The 15,739-nt window shown below is 47.0% G+C and overlaps 1 protein-coding gene across 4 annotated transcripts in view; it reads left to right on the top strand.

The window, feature by feature from the left end:
* Positions 1-15,739, top strand: part of St8sia5 (ST8 alpha-N-acetyl-neuraminide alpha-2,8-sialyltransferase 5) — an 80,737-nt gene that overhangs the window by 46,222 nt on the left and 18,776 nt on the right. For 3 of the 4 annotated variants that reach the window (XR_005875668.1, XM_040741567.1, XM_040741565.1), the window contains 2 exons: positions 4,950-5,042; positions 13,313-13,399. Coding sequence is in view for 3 of the 4 variants with exons in the window: in XM_040741567.1 (XP_040597501.1) it covers positions 4,950-5,042; positions 13,313-13,399 (180 nt within the window). In the remaining variant the exon portion in view is untranslated. The remainder of the gene's footprint in view (positions 1-4,949; positions 5,043-13,312; positions 13,400-15,739) is intronic. The other variant, XM_040741566.1, reaches the window with a different exon arrangement.

The raw sequence follows: 15,739 nt of genomic DNA, 5'->3' as shown, positions 1-15,739 counted from the left end.
TTAATTCCAGATATAGTCAGGTAATTGAAGGGAACAGACCCTCACTCAGCCCACTGCTTTAGCAGCCATAACAGGCTACAGAAAAGACATGTAGGCCTCTGACACAAGGAAACTCCAGATCCTCTGGCCTCCTGGAGTCTAGGACCAAAACTGAACACAAAGAAACTCTAGACTCTCACTCCCAGCATCCTAGATACTAGGTTCCTGGGAACTGTTTGGCCACAAAAAAAACAAACTCCATGGGACACCAAAAACTCCTCTGTAGTCTCCAGTTATGAAAACACTTGGTATCTATGTACAACAGTCCACCTGCAAGTAACAAGGCAAAGTTCCCTCTCAGCACTGATCAATGAGAATAATTGGTACATGGGTATTTCATGCCAAACTATGACTTTGAGAAATTCTCCTAATTGTTCCCAAATGCCAACCAATCAGAAACTAACTCATATATTACTGATGTAATCCTGTAACTTTTATCTTTAAAACCTAGCAGTAGACAGGGAACTTCACTTCCTCTGGTGGCTGCTGCGTCAGTCAGCTAGATGAGGTCCCTGCCATGGTTGGATGAAATAATAAAACCTTGCTTTTATAGTTCAGTGGGTCTGTCTACCTGGTGGTCTTTGGGGATCTTCACAACTTGGCACAACAGTAACAACCAAGAGTAGCCATCACACTGAGGAACAGCATTATGAAATGGGACCATCACACGAGCTGCTGCTTTGACTAGTTTCTGAGAACCATGCCACCCCTGTCTGCTCCATATTCCTTTTCATGCTTTTCAAGGAGAGCTTGGAGTCAATCTCATGAGTATGTTTCTGATTGGTTGGACCTAAATTGTTTCCAGAGCCTTAACCTCAAAGGAGTCTGGGAAATGTAGTCTTTAGCATGTCTGTTTCTGTAGCATAGATGGGAAAGACATAACAAGGACTTAATTTTTATATTTCAGATGCTCACCATTAGGAAGGGCCATAGACACAGAGGCAAATTATGATAACATGATGCTATTTGTTCTAATTAAGATAGTGTATAGAGCCCAGGGATAGGGACCACATGAGAGTTCCCAAAGGTATAGGCTGTTGACCTAGGTTCTGAAGCTGTGTTTGCTGAGTGAGAGACAGAGAAAGGAGCTCTAAACAAGAGGGAAACAGGGAGAGTCAGTTTGATATTATGAAGAGCCTCAATTCCTAGTTCTTATGAACTCTGTCTAATTTTTTATAACATAAAGATACACAGTCATCTGATTTTAGAAATAGGAGACAATTCATTGTACAGAACATTTTTTGTCTACTGTCATGGCCTTGAGCATGTTAGGCAAGCACTCTACAGTCAATTATTTATGTTTGTTTGTTTATTTATTTATTTAAATTAACAACAAGCTTGCTTCACCTGTCAATCCCAGCTCCCTTTCCCTTCCCTCCTCCCCATCCCCCTCCTCCCCACCCCTCAGCTCTCTACCCAATCCCCACTCCATTCCCCAGGGAGGGTGAGGCCTTCCATGGGGATTTCTAGAGTCTGTCATTTCATTCAGGGCAGGGTCTAGGCACTTCCCCAAGAGTCCAGGGTGAGAAAGCATCCCTCATTGTGGGAGGGGCGTCCATTTGTATGCCAGGGATAAATACTGATCTACTTTCTAAGGTCCCATAGATTACGTAGGCCTCTTCACTGACAACCACATTCAGGGGGTCTGGATCAGTCCTATGCTGGCCTACCAGTCATCAGTCGGGGGTCCAAGAGCTCCCCCTTGTTCAGGTCAGCAGTTTCTATGGGCTTCACCAGCCCGGTCTTGACCCCCCTGCTCTTCATTCCTCCCTCTCTGTCACTGGGTTCCAGGAGTTCAGCTGTGGTGTCTGCCTCTGCTTCTGTCTGCCACTGGATGAAGGTTCTAGGATGGCATATAAGGTAGTTGTCAAAGTCATTATCAGGGATGGGCATTTAAGGTAGTCTCTCCACTATTGCTTAGTTTGCCAGTTGGTGTTATCTTTGTAGATTTCTGATAATCTCACCAGTGCCAGATCTCTCCTCAAACCTACAATTACTCCCTCTATTATGGTTCTCTTACCCTGCTCTCCTCTATTCTTCCCCCCGACTCATCCTTCCTGCTCCCCCATGTCCTTCTTTGCCCTTCTCTTCTGCCCTCACCTTTTCCCAGATCCCTCTTCCCTCCCCCATGCTCCCAATCTGCTCAGGAGATCTTGGCTCATTTCCTTTCTCTGGGGTACCATGCATATCTCTCTTAGGGTCCATATTGTGTCCCAGACTCTCTGGCAGTGGTATTGTAGGCTGGCACTCTCCTGATCCACGTCTAAAATCCATATATGAGTGAGTACATACCATGTTTGTCTTTTTGTGACTGGGTTACCTCACTCAGGATGGTCTCTTCTAGTGCCATCCATTTGCCTGCAAATTTCAAGATTCCATTGTTTTTTTTCTGCTGAATAGTACTCCATTGTGTAAATTTACCATATTTTCTCTATCCACTCTTCAGTTGTGGGGCATCTAGGTTGCTTCCAGGTTCTGGCTATTGCAAATAATGCTGCTATGAACATAGTGGAACATACATCCTTGTTGTATGAATGTGCATGTTTTGGGTATATGCCTAAGAGTGAGTTGCTGGGTCTTGTGGTAGATTGATTCCCATTTTCCTGAGGAATCTCCATACTGATTTCCAAAGTGGCTGTACAAGTTGGCACTCCCACCAGCAATGGATGAGTGTTCCCCTTTCTCCACATCCTCTCCAGCATAAACTGTCATTGGAGTTTTTGATTTTAGCCATTCTGACAGGAGTGAGATGGTATCTCAGAGCTGTTTTGATTTGCATTTCCCTGATGGATAGGGATGTTGAGAACTTTCTGAAGTGTCTCTAAGCCATTTTAGACTCTTCTACTGAGAATTCTCTATTTAGTTCTGTAACCCACTTTTTGATTGGATCCTTTGGTGTTTTGGAGACTTGCTTCTTGAGTTCTTTGTAGATTTTGGAGATCAGTCCTCTGTCAGATGTGGGGCTAGTGAATATCTTTTCCCAATCTGTGGGTTGCCTTTTTGTCTTGCCGATTGTGTCCTTTGCCTTACAGAAGCTTCTCAGTTTCAGGAGGTCCCATTTATTAATTGTCAGTCTCAGTGTCTGTGCTACTGGAGTTATGTTGAGAAAGCAGTCTCTTGTACCAATTTGCTCAAGGGTACCTCCTACATTCTCTTCTAAGAGGTTCAGTGTGGCTGGATTTATGTTGAGGTCTTTGATCCATTTGGATTTAATTTTTGTGCATGGTGATAGACATGGATCTATCTGCAGTCTTCTACATGCCAGCCTCCAGTTATGCCAGCACCATTTGTTGAAGCAGCTTTCTTTTTTCCATTGTATATTTTTAGCTTCTTTGTCAAAGATCAGGTGTTCATACATGTATGGGTTAATGTTGGGGTGTTCAATTCGATTCCATTGGTCTACCTATCTATTTTTGTGCCAATACCAAGCTGTTTTCAGGACTATATCTTTATAATAGAGCTTGAAGTCAGGGATGGTGATGCCTCCGGAAGATTTTTTATGGCACAGGGTAGTTTTGGCTATCCTGGGTCTTTTGTTTTTCCATATAAAGTTGATTATTTTTCTTTCAAGATCTGTGAAGAATTGTGCCGGTTATTTTGATGGGGATTCCATTGAATCTGCAGATTGCTTTTGGCAAGATTGCCATTTTTACTGCATTGATCCTACCTATCCAAGAGCATAGGAGATCTTTACATTTTCTGGTATCTTCTTTAGCTTCTTTCTTTAAAGACTCAAAGTTCTTGCTATACAGGTCTTTTACTTGTTTGGTTAGTGTTATCCCCAGATATTTAATGTTGTCTGGGGCTATTGTAAAGGATGATGTTTCTCTGGTTTCTTTCTAAGCCCATTTATCTTCTATATACAACAGCACCATTGATTTTTTTTTGAGTTAATCTTGTATCCTGCCACGTTGCTGAAGGTGTATATGTTATGTTTTTTAAATCAGCACGCTCATGTCTGTAGCATTAGCTTGGCAATGGGATACATGTGGGGTGACTGCTGCCATGGTTGAAAGGTGTTGAGACATGCTGCAAGGATGCCGACATCCCTCACACTTGGCTTTGGCTCTGTGATGATTCTATTTCTCCTATATATCTTTCGCCTTTCCCATGTCCCAAAGGGGCGTGGACAGTATCTCGGGTACGTGAGCTCTCCCCTACAACTCTATGTGCTTCTTTCACTTTAGTTCTTGAGGGTTATTTATCAAGAGACCACTGACCCCACGGTTAGTCTGGTAGACCCTACAGCCTCATGATCCTAGTTCCATATGCCCAGCTGCAGAACCACCTTAGGAGTGGGAGAGACCCATGGGGAAAGGATCATCTGGCTTTTGCCCTGGAAGGTGACTCCTTACTCCAGGACTGTAGGTACACCAGCTGTTGTGATAAGCAGCCTTGTCTCAGAGACAGCACTGCATGAACATGTGAGCCAAGGAAGCAGATGGGAATGGAAATGCTTTGTCAAGCGAAAAATCTGTGGCCATCTCAACCCTGCCTGTGGCTGCGTTGTAGGACATTGTCCTAAGAGTGACAGAAAGGTAAAAAGGGCGGGAAAGGATGGGACAACTCACTTCCTGCCTCCCAGATTGGCTGCTGGGTACTGTCAATCTCCTGCTCTGTCTGATCAGAGTGCACAGCACCCGTCCCTGTCTCCTCCCTCACAGCCTTGAAATGAAACCTGTGCCTGCCTTTCAGTGTTGGCTGAAGTGGGCTTTGTTCTCCTGTACATGCTTACAATGTAGTGTGGTTGCTCCTACTAGAGCCAGCCCTTTGCTGGGTCCTGTGATGGGTGGGTTGGTTTGCTTTGTTTGTTGGACTAGGATGAGTCCTTTCTCTCAGAAGGACCCTTGGCAGGTCCTAGAAAACTTGGGCTGCTACTCTGTATAACTGTTATCTCTGTTGGTTCTCAGGTACTTTGAATTTTACAAGGGGCCTTTAGAATTTAACTCCACGAGATGCATGGAACTGAGGCAGGAGATCCTGGACGTGAAGGTGCTATCCATGTGAGTGTGCTGGGCTGGGAGTGGGGACAAGTTGCATGTGGAGGTGGGTAGGTAGATCTCAGAACTGGAGGAAACCAGAAATACAAGGTAGATGTTGGAGTCTGAAAATTACAGCTTCTGCTGGCATTAGAAAGCTCCGGAAGCTGTTTAACAACAAAGGCCAGGTTTGCAAGGTCACCTCTGCTGACTGGGTGTGAAACTACCCAGCTCAGTTACCAGCCTCCTTGACTGTCATTGCAGGGTTCCTGTTAAGGGGAAATCCAAGAGGCTTGGCCGGAAATTCAGTGTTTTATATTGTTGGGTCAAGCCTTGCTCACTTGATGTTGTCTTTTACTATTTTAATTTCTTTGAAAGTTTTGATTTGCCAATCCTTTAAGTGATAGAAAATCCATGTGTTGAAAAATGGTATGTGGTGAAGTGTATCTCTCTCATAGATACCAAGTTCTAGTTCCAGAAGGTCTAGTACATCCTTCCAGAGTGTCGCTGCACAAACAACATCTCTGTGTGGAGATTCCTTCCACACATTTCTATAGAAATGGCAAAGGAGCACCCCCTATTCCGTCCCATCCCACAGTCCGTCACCCACAATGCTCCCACAGTCCGTCACCAACAGTGCTCCCATGGTCTGTCACCCACAGTGTCCCCACGTCTGTCACACACACTGCTCTGAGAGTTCATCACCTACAGTGCTCCTACAGCAAGTGGAAGGGAGACTTGAGCCTCATATGTGGGTATTCACTTGAGTCTTCTCTTTCTTGTTACAACTCCCAGGAATCCAGGGGCCCTCCCTAGAGGATTCTGGATCATAGTTATGTCAGGGTCTGAATTCATTTCGAACCATTCCATCTGGGTATGGACAAAATCAAAATTTTTTTATTTTTTATTTTTTATTTTTACGAGACAGGGTTTCTCTGCATTGTTTTGGAGGTTGTCGGTCCAGCCTGGCCTCGAACTAAAATCAAATTTATACAGAGGTAGTGTTGGATGCTTCTATGGACTCATGGCCCCCTGACATGATTTCAAAGATGAGGATCAGAAGCCAGAAGTCAAGCAGTGTGGGTCTTGGAGAAAGGATAGGCAGACCAGGACCGGAAGCTGATTCTGGGTCTTGTCAACTCTAATTATCAGGCAAATTACTTAGTTTCACTGAGTCTTTCCTAACTAATAAAGTGGAGGTGGCATTACCTACTTCTTAGGCATTGCTGCTGAGTAGCGGAAATAGTTTGTAACATAGATAGCAGGCATCGCCTAGGGGGTTGGGGTGGCAGTGGCTCTCAGTAGGTGTGGATATTCTATTCTCTTTCCTTCCATTTCTTCTCTTATGGCAACAGCAGTTTTTCTGAGTTATACACAGAATCTGTGTCAGTGAACTTTCCATCACTGTAGTGAGTATATAATGAGGTAATAACTTGGAGGTGAGCATGCCCATGTTTTGGTGGCTGTGTTGAAGCAGCATGCCATCATAGGGAGAACAGTGCTGCTGTCTTCATGACCAAGCAGAAAGAGAAAGAGACCAGGTTCCCACCAGTGTCTTCAAGGACCAGTCCCAATGACCTTGAGAACTCCCACATGGCCTTATCTCCCCATATTATTACCCTGAGAAACAGCCTTCAACCCATAGGACTTCAGGAGATGGGTAAGATCCAAATTAGCAGACTCCATATGTAGTCACTGAATGTCCCAAGAGTAAGACCTTGAGATAGCCCGGTTGGGTTATCTGTATTGGTTATGACCCTGTCATAATCAGTAGTCTGGGTACCCTTTCTAGAGATGAATAAAGCCCCCCCCCACTGTCTACTTTGTACTGTGCTGAGCACACACTACTGTGGTCACAGCTTTCAGGGAGTCCATAGCCCAGTGGTGAAACAGACGTGAGTCACTCTTAAAAGATAAATTCTTAAGGTAGCAGGGGAACTTGATCTAGGGCAGGTGATGCCAGGCAAGGGTTTGCTGAGGAAGGGCGGAGAGAGCCCCTAGTTGTTAACTAGGCCAAGAAGATCCCAAACGGGACAGTTCCAGTGTATATGAAGCCTTGAGATAGGAAGGACCCTGCTGGGTCCTGGCTCTGAAGGACCAGAGTAGCTTGTGAGTCAGCATGTGAGCAGGAAACAGAAGCTGTGGCACCAGAGGTCATGATGCACCTGAGTCTTTTTCTGAGGACCGTGGGACCCTGTGGACAGCATTTAGGAAGTATGCATGAGTGTGGTCTGATAAACATTTTGGAATGCTTCTAAGGAATTGCCTGACAATGCCTACCCAGGCCTCATGCAGGAGCTAAATTCAGAAGCAGAAGGTCCCTGCTTATCTTTTCTTAGAATTAAAATATTTGCGACCTTTACATGTTTGCCTGGGATCCCAGAGAATTCTTGTTGGCAGTGTTCCTCCGAGTTTTAAAAGGAAAAACAGTTAATTTTCCAATTAGAAAGCAAAAATTTCTTCCCGGGTACATCAAGGTCTGGACAGGAAGTGCCGAGGAAGCACATGTACTGACGACTGTCTTCACAACTTCCCATCCGTCTTCCTACAGATTTTCTGCGTATTGTTGTTGATGCCTACATCAATTTTCTGGAGCCACCACCACCAAATTCCATTATCAAGTCATTTAGTTTCTTTTCTTTTTCCATTTTTTTTGTATGTGTGTATGCATGCATTGGAGGCTAGATGTTGATGTCAAGAATCACCCTCCATTGCTCTCCCATCCGCTTTATTGAGGCGGGGTCTCAGTCAAACCCAGAACTCAATGATACGGCTAATCTTGCTAGCTGGTGTGCAGTCGGAATCCTCTGTCTTAGCCTTCGAGCTGGAATTATAGGCAGGCCACCATGCCTACCCAGCATTTTAAGTGAAGTCTGGGGATCCGAACTCCACTCTTCACGCTTGCCATCTCTTCAACCCCAGGTGAGTTGTTTTCTTCCTCCTTGTCCTGGAGGCAGGCAAATGAAGAGTGGGAGTCATAGGGCCTCCCTTCCTGGCCTGCTCAAGGCCGCGTCTTCACTGTGTCACTCCGTGTCTTGTGTCTCGCTCTCTTCTTAGAAGAACACCAGTTGTACTGGACCAGGCCCACCCCAGTGACTTCATTCCCCCCTAGCTTTGACTCTAAAGACCCCTTCTCCAAATGCAGTCAGGGTATTTTGGACTGAACCTACAAATACTTGGGATGTAAAGAGCAATGTCGCATTTCCCTGTGCCTGTGACCACTCTTGTCCATAGTCATGGGCTCTTTTTTGGTGGTGTTTTGTTCCTTCCTCAGTTGCATTAGTTTCACCTCTGTCTTTGGGATACCTTGTCTTGTTCCTCAGGATGGATTCATGGAATGAAAAGCCATCCCATCCGGCAGCCTCAGGCTTAGTCAGTCTTTCTTAGCTTCACTTTTCCGTGGCAGCTGTCCTGTCTGGGGACTTGAGTTGTGGAAGTATAGGAAGGAGTAAAGGCAAGACTAGGCTATCCACAGGTATCAGTTGTGTTAGTCTGGTGTGTCAGGGAATGGCAAGCCCAGTGCCCCACCCTCCTCCTGAGTAATTCCCAAACTGAGGGTTTGTGGTTCCTCCATGGGAGAGCTTAGAGGCTGGCTTCTGTCCAGCTAGTGCTGATATTATCTGGGCTCTCTTGAACTTTTCTAAGCTCTAGCCTCATACCACAATGTGGACCACAGCAGGACTGACCCAAATAATAGGAAAAAGGTCAAATTGCATCTGTGGATGGTGGCAGCTGGGTGCATGCGCACATGTCCCTTCAGGCACACAGAGTGTCAGTGGGTATTTTGTCTGAGGACACAAGGAGCTGTGTGACTCCCTTAGGAGTAATTTTGATCCAAAATTTCTCAAATCAATGGTAAAAAATCAGTCAGCCAGAAAACCCCCACAGGGAAAGTGCCCTGTTTCCTGAGATACGAGTCTGATTATTCATCATGACAGTGTCAGTTGCTGATTCTTGTTCAAATAATTTATGTTTGATTCTAGTTGTGTGAGTGTCTCTGTTTTTAAAGGCAAACCTTCAGTTGCTGCTCATGTCCACACCCACATGGGGGTTTTGCTTGAGAACTCCCATGCCAGCCTCCCTGGATTCCTTCCCTACCTGTCTGGGCTGGGCTTGGTGCAGAGTCCAGCAATGAGGCCAAACAGAGCAGCTTGGAGCCGTGGCCACTGGCAAAAATCCCCACTTCCTGAGTTGGGATGTCCTTCATGCCTCACGAAGCTCAGATCCAGAAGGCTTTTAAAAGTCTGTCGGGGCTCAGTGAAGTCAGGCCCTGAGCTCAGGGACCTTGGACACGGAAGGGACTCAGCGAGTACTTGTATAAAGAACAAGGGCAGAGAAAGCAGATGAGAATGAAGAGTGGGCAGACACAATAGGGAGACATGGGAGAACAAGAGAGGGCAGTGAGATTACCATTGTGGCAAGAAAATTCACAAGAGCATATAGCACTGAAAATCCAGGTCCAACCTTCTCATCCTGGGTCCAGTCCTTTGGATTCTCAGCTGTTTCTTCTGTTTAGCACCACTACCCTCCTCAGGAATGTATGCATGCTGCTGGGGAACCCCCCATGTTCATAGATCTTCTACTTTGGTAGGTGAAGACTCCATTTCCTTCCCTCAGGCCAAATCCCTCCTCACATCTTCCCAGTTTAAGGGTGCTGTGGTTCGGGTGTGGTTTACCCCCAAGGGGTTATGTGGTGGAGGCTTGAGGTGGGCTGGTCTTTAAGAAGTGAGCCCAGAGGAAGGCAATTAGATCACTGGGGCATCACCCTTAGAAGAGATTGAAGATGGTGTCACAGAATGACCGGCTTTCCTCGAGACTGGGTTGCAAGGCTGGGGAGATGGTTCAATTTGTAAACTCACACAAGCGCCCACACAAGAGCTAGGTGTGATGGTGTGTACCTGTAACCCCAGTGCTGGAGGGGCAGGGGCAGGAGGACCCCTGGATCTCTCTGGCTGGATACTCTAGCTGAATTGGTGAGTTCCAGATCCCGTGAGAGACCCTGTCCCCAAAAATGAGGTGGAGTATGAGGAAGACAGCTGATGTTGGCTTCTGGTCTCCACACACGCATATTGTGCTTCTGAATGCACATGTGCAGACGCAAACACACACACACACACACACACACACACACACACACACACACATACACACACGTATTATGTTGCTATAAGAGGTTAAATAGCTAACTCCTAACTCCCTTAAGCTTTCTGCTTTGTGCAGTGATAGCTTTTGATACCCTTGCCAGAGGCTAACACCATGAACTAAATAGATCTTTTCTGTTGCAAGCACCCAGCCTTGAGTATTTTGTTTTAACAACAGAAAACAGACTAATCCAAGCTATATGCTTAGCTCTAGCTTTTCCCTGGATGGGTTTCCTATCAACCTCAGGCAGTGTATCTAGACCCTGCACCACAAAAGACAAGGCTATTAAAGTTACCTATGCTTTTTGAGAGCCCAGAAATGATTCACATTTTCTCCTTAATTTTGCCTTTTCTCGAGTGACTCCCAGAAAGCAATGGGTGAGAGGGGAGGGTTTGGGTCCTTCCAAGTCTAAATGATCTTCCTCCCTCCCTCCCTCCTTTCTTCACTCCCTCCCTCCCTCTCTCCCTCCCTCTCTCTCTCCCTCCCTCCCTCCCTCCCTCCCTCCCTCCCTCCCTCTCTCCCTCCCTCCCTCCCTCCCTCCCTCCCTCCTTTCCCCCTCCCTCCCTCTCTGTCTCTGAGTGTGAGTGTGGATGTCCGTGTCTTCTTCAGTTGCTCTTCTGTGTATTTCTTTGACACAGGGTCTCTCTTTATCTTTTAGTTTCATCCTTTCTCTTTTTGCCCTTTGCTTCTCCATCTTGGTAAAACTCCTTGATGTCATCTCCCAGCTCTTCTAGTGCTCTCTCTGCCCAGAGCCTTGCTTTGTTCTTGGAGCATCCTCGCCTGGCTGTCAAGGCTGTGGCATTGTCACAGACATCTTTGGGGACATCAGGGATGTCTTTTTGGCCTCTTGTTTTGCAGTGGCTTTCTCTGTGGTCCTTTTACCTGGTGGTTTATCTTGTTCTGCCTCTTCCACATAGGTTTAGGTACCATGTTCATGTTCATAACGAAAACATTTAGAAGCTGGTAGGGGTTCTGTGTCTGAAGCTGTTTGAGATATGCTGCAGAATGCTGATGTCTTTAACTGGGAACACCATGGGCTTTAGAAAGGAAGGGCTGTCTGACCTCCCTTTGCTCCCTTCATCGGACACCAATTATTTGGTTGAGGAAGCTGCGGGTGTGTATTGGACTGGATGGTTTTGTTTCTTTATTTCGCTTTTTCTTCAGTCCTGGTGGGGATGGGGAGAGAAGGAGGTCTAGGCATGTACTCTAACACTGAGCTCCAGCCCCTCCTTCACGGCTCATGGTCACTTACAACTGATTCTCGTTTTTAAGGCCATGTCCCTGCCCACTGCTCCTGGTTTTAGAATTTTTTGAGGGAGGGGACTTTGTCATCTTGTCCTTGACTCAGCCCCTCCTCTTTCTGTGGACCTGTTGAGAGTTGTTTTCCACAGAGATAACCCTCCCTGTCACTGTTTATTCTGGCAAGACTGAATGATATTTTTCTTCTCTTCTGGAATGTCTGTCAGTGATGTCTCCAGAGAAAGGAGAGATGGTTTGGGTGAGTCCTTCATCTTCAATGTGAGGATGGCTCTGCATCAGTACAGCAACCTATAGTACACTTTTATACATGTGACCCCATTTGCTCTCTCGAACAACCTTTGAGCAGGGCCGAGGGTGCAAGAGCCATCTCCCAGACAAAGCGGCCGAGTCTCCCTAGAGATTAAGCTTACCCAGGTCAAGATGTGCACTGGGCATGGAGCCAGGATTTAAGGCTGGGTGTCTAGCCATGACCTTGGTCCAGGATGTGACAAGGGCACAGGAAACATTCAGAATAAGGTCTGTACACTGGGTCAAACTTTGGGCCCCTGGTCTGAAGTGTTAGCAGAGCTGTGTTTCTCTGAAGTATTCGAGTCAGTAGTGGATCCTGCTCCAGGGGCTGTGAACTGTAGGGATGTAAGGGGGAGAGGAGCAGAGGGTGAGCCAGAGCGCTTAGTGTGACAGCACCTACTCTCTGATGTCCCGTGGGCTGGGGGATGGGGCTACTGTGGGAGGTTTGGAAAAGCTGCAAGGTCAGCTTGCTTTCTGCAGGAGGAGAGGGCTCCTTTAACTACCAAGCATGCTCCTGCCTCAGAGCCTTGGTACTCACTCTGATTGAGCTACACTTTTCCAAGATAGTCATGTGACTCACCTTTACATGAGTTCCCCACCTGGAGAAACTCCTTCTGACAGTCATGTTCCTAGTCCCATACTATTTACCACTCCCAGACAAGGCCATCTACATTTCTAACATGTCTTCATTGTCGGTCTGGGATCTCCATGCATATAGGGTGATGCTGTGTTCAAATCTGAAAACCCCTTATGTAGACTTCCAAGTGCTAAGGTAATAAGTATGTGTAACCACAATACTCAGCTCCTTCATTTTCAGTTTTGATTTAGTTCATTCACTCATTCATTCATTCATTCATTCAACAAACCAACCACATTTATCAAGGGTCTACATTTGCCAGTACCGAGACTTTACCAGAATGTACTACAATAAATATGTAATGATTAATTTATAATTTATATACTAATTCTTTTGTGGGATTCAGTGCAAGGGATTAGAGGTGTGCACTGCCACATCTGGACATGGGAGACTTTAAACTTGCAGACTCCTAGAAACAGGAAACATGCCACACATGCAGGGCCACACCAGGTGGGGTAGGGTGGAGTTCCATGCCCAGCAGAGGTGAGAGTGAGGGGCAAGCCTGGGTGAGATCTTTGGGAGCTTAGCTTAGGGTCAGCTAGTTTGAATATGAGCTGACTCTAAGGCTCAGGTCTGATGCCTAGTTCAGGAAAGATTAGAATAGGAGACAGTGGCTGGTTGGCTAAGGGATGGCTAACTGTACAGTTTGCACACGAAGGGCAGCTCTTGGCTTTCTGCACTTCCCTCAGGAATTACCCTCACATCAAGAAAAAGGGAAGCAGCATACTAGCTGCTGATATGGCAGACACGGAGGGGGAGGGGCAGATCTTTGGAAACAGGGACAACACACGCACACACACACACACAGACACACACACAGACACAGACACACACACAGACACAGACACACACACAGACACACAGACACACAGACACACACACACACACACACACACACACACACACATACACACACACACGGTGCAGTCTGACCTTCTCATGTGCTCTCTGTCCGTTGCTCCCACAGGGTGAAGCAGTCTGACCTGTTTGACAGATGGAAGAGCCTCCAGATATGCAAGTGGGCAATGGACAGTTCCGAAGCCAGCCTGTTCAAGTATGCATGGTCCTCTGCCGTCCCTCCTCGTGTGCGGGTCCCCACCGCACCTCTTCAGATAGCCATCATCTCTGACACCTGCTTCTCAGTGGGCGCCTGCCTGGAGTGGGCCCTAAGGGCCTTAGGAATATGAACAGTGACAAGGCCAGCACCTGGTCAGCTAGTGACCTCCCTGCTTTGCTGCGGTCTTTGCTGCAGCCTTACAAGGTTGGGCTGTCACATCTAGCTCACGCTGGTGTGCACTAAGGCTCCTAGGAGTGAGGTATTTGCTTAAGGTTCTTCCACAGCCCTCACAGTCTTATTGTCCCTACCTCCCCATCCTGGGACAGTGGCTCTACCCACCTTCCTGGAGCCCCTATGTTTATTATGATTCTGTCTGATGTCCTAGCCTGGCTGTTGAGTGTTTGAATTGCTCTCTAACCACAATTAACAGATAGTAAGCTCTGGGAGAGGTAGTAGCCATATTTCCAGGTTCTCAAGGGAACCAAGCCGATGCAGGGCATCCAAAACTGCTTTTCCTTTAGTGATGAGCTTTGGGGTTTTCTCCATTGCTAGCCTCCTGCCAGCTTGCGGTATCATTCCAGGGCAGGTAGACCTTCCACTAGGAAATTGATGTGGTCCTGGCAGCTGGTGTCTAAACTGGGTTTCAGTCACCCAGGTTCAAGTTTAAATGTACTGAGGAGCTACTCACATGAAGGAATCCTACACAGGCAGCTGTAGAGAGAGAGCGGGTATCACCAAGCACTTGTATTTTCTTTATCAATGCTTTCTTCAGTTTGGGATTCTAGGCCAGGAAGTTTGCTCTGCTGCTCTCTTCTCCCCACCTCCCTTCTCATCTCCTCTCCCCTGTTCCCTTCTTACCTTCCTCTCTCTTTCTCTCTCTGGACAGGGTCTAACTGTGTGGCCTAGGCTGGCTTCAAACTCCCAATCCTGCTCCTAACTCCCATGTGCTGAGTTGACATGTGTCTGGGGATAGTAGCATGAAGCAGCACATGTTTCGAAATATAGCTATTTGGTATAATGAGAAGCCTCAGTGGACCTGCAGAATCCTAGCCCTGGTTGGAGGAGACCTGCCTGCCTGGAATGTTCTAGTGGGCCTGGGCAAAGTGCCAGAGTGTGCCAAACAGACCCAGGATCTTCCCCCCCTGAAGTATGACTTTCATGCTCTTCCTTCTAGATGTCCCCAGGGCAGGGGAGGCTTGACCACATGGAAGCTGATTCGTAGAACAAGCCAGTGAGGTGTGCAAGGATGTGGGTCAGGCTGAGTTGGAACAGAGGTCTCAAGGCAGCGGGGGAGGGGGGCTTTCAACTAAAACAATGCTTACATGGCCGGAGATGATTTATCAAGAGAAATACAGAGCTCCATTTGCGAGACAGCTCTATGAGGTGAGGCTGTGGGCAACAGAGAGCCCTGTGGGAGCGGAAGCTCTCTCGGTTGAGGGATGTGAGGTGGGTTTAGGTGTTGGGAAAGAAGGTGATGTTGGATCTTGCTGTGTTCTGAACAGAGAGCTCTCAGGACCATCGGTTGCCTCTCACTTGAAACTTCTGGAAAACGGAGAGCCTCTCCATCTAGGTTGGCAGGAACCTGAGTCAGTGCAGGAGTGAGATGCTGGTGTTTCAGGTACAGGAGAGGACCTGCAACAGCAGCTGGCTCCATCCTCCTGTCTGCACACTTACCATTCTGGTTTATACAGTAGCCAGCTTGTTTCACATGGGGTGTTCTCTAGTTGGCAGCCAAGACTGTTTCTGCATTTGCAGAGCTAAAAGGTCTGGCTTATAATTATAATTATAATAATGATGGTTTATGATGCTGACCTGTGGCCTCTCACTTGCCAGGCTTCAGCCTTCCTTTGGAAGCTTTAGTCATATTCTAAAATCCAATTCTCCACTACTTTATGACTAATAGCCAGCCTAGTGCCCCAGTGAAGATTTTTCACCAAGATGTGAAATCATAACCTTTACATTTAGCCTTTTGGCTTGGACAAGTTGGAGGCACTGAATTATAGAGGGTCAGAAACAGAAGAGCCACCTCTGCATTTTATACATGAAGAATCTGAGGCCCAGAGTGGAAAGACACCCTACTGGGGCCCACAGGTGCTGGAAACAGCAAAAAACAGAGGCCAGGCCTCTGGATGCTAGGTGTCAACTCATATTTCCACCCCAAAGCTCATGAGAACACTCCAGACCTCCTCTTGACCTGTCCCTGGCCATCATATGGCTCTATGGAGAAGGTGGTCCATCCCCCAGACTTCCTGGAGCTGTGTGTACTCCAGATGCCTCCTGGGCCTGCTAGGGGTGGGAGTGTGTGTGTGTGTGTGTGTGTGTGTGTGTGTGTGTGTG

The sequence above is a fragment of the Mesocricetus auratus genome, unplaced genomic scaffold (genome assembly GCF_017639785.1).
Source record: "Mesocricetus auratus isolate SY011 unplaced genomic scaffold, BCM_Maur_2.0 Super-Scaffold_6730, whole genome shotgun sequence".
Classification (NCBI taxonomy): Eukaryota; Metazoa; Chordata; class Mammalia; order Rodentia; family Cricetidae; genus Mesocricetus; species Mesocricetus auratus.
The sequence above is the reverse complement of the archived record's forward strand: the minus strand, read 5'-3'. Positions and strand labels throughout refer to the sequence as shown.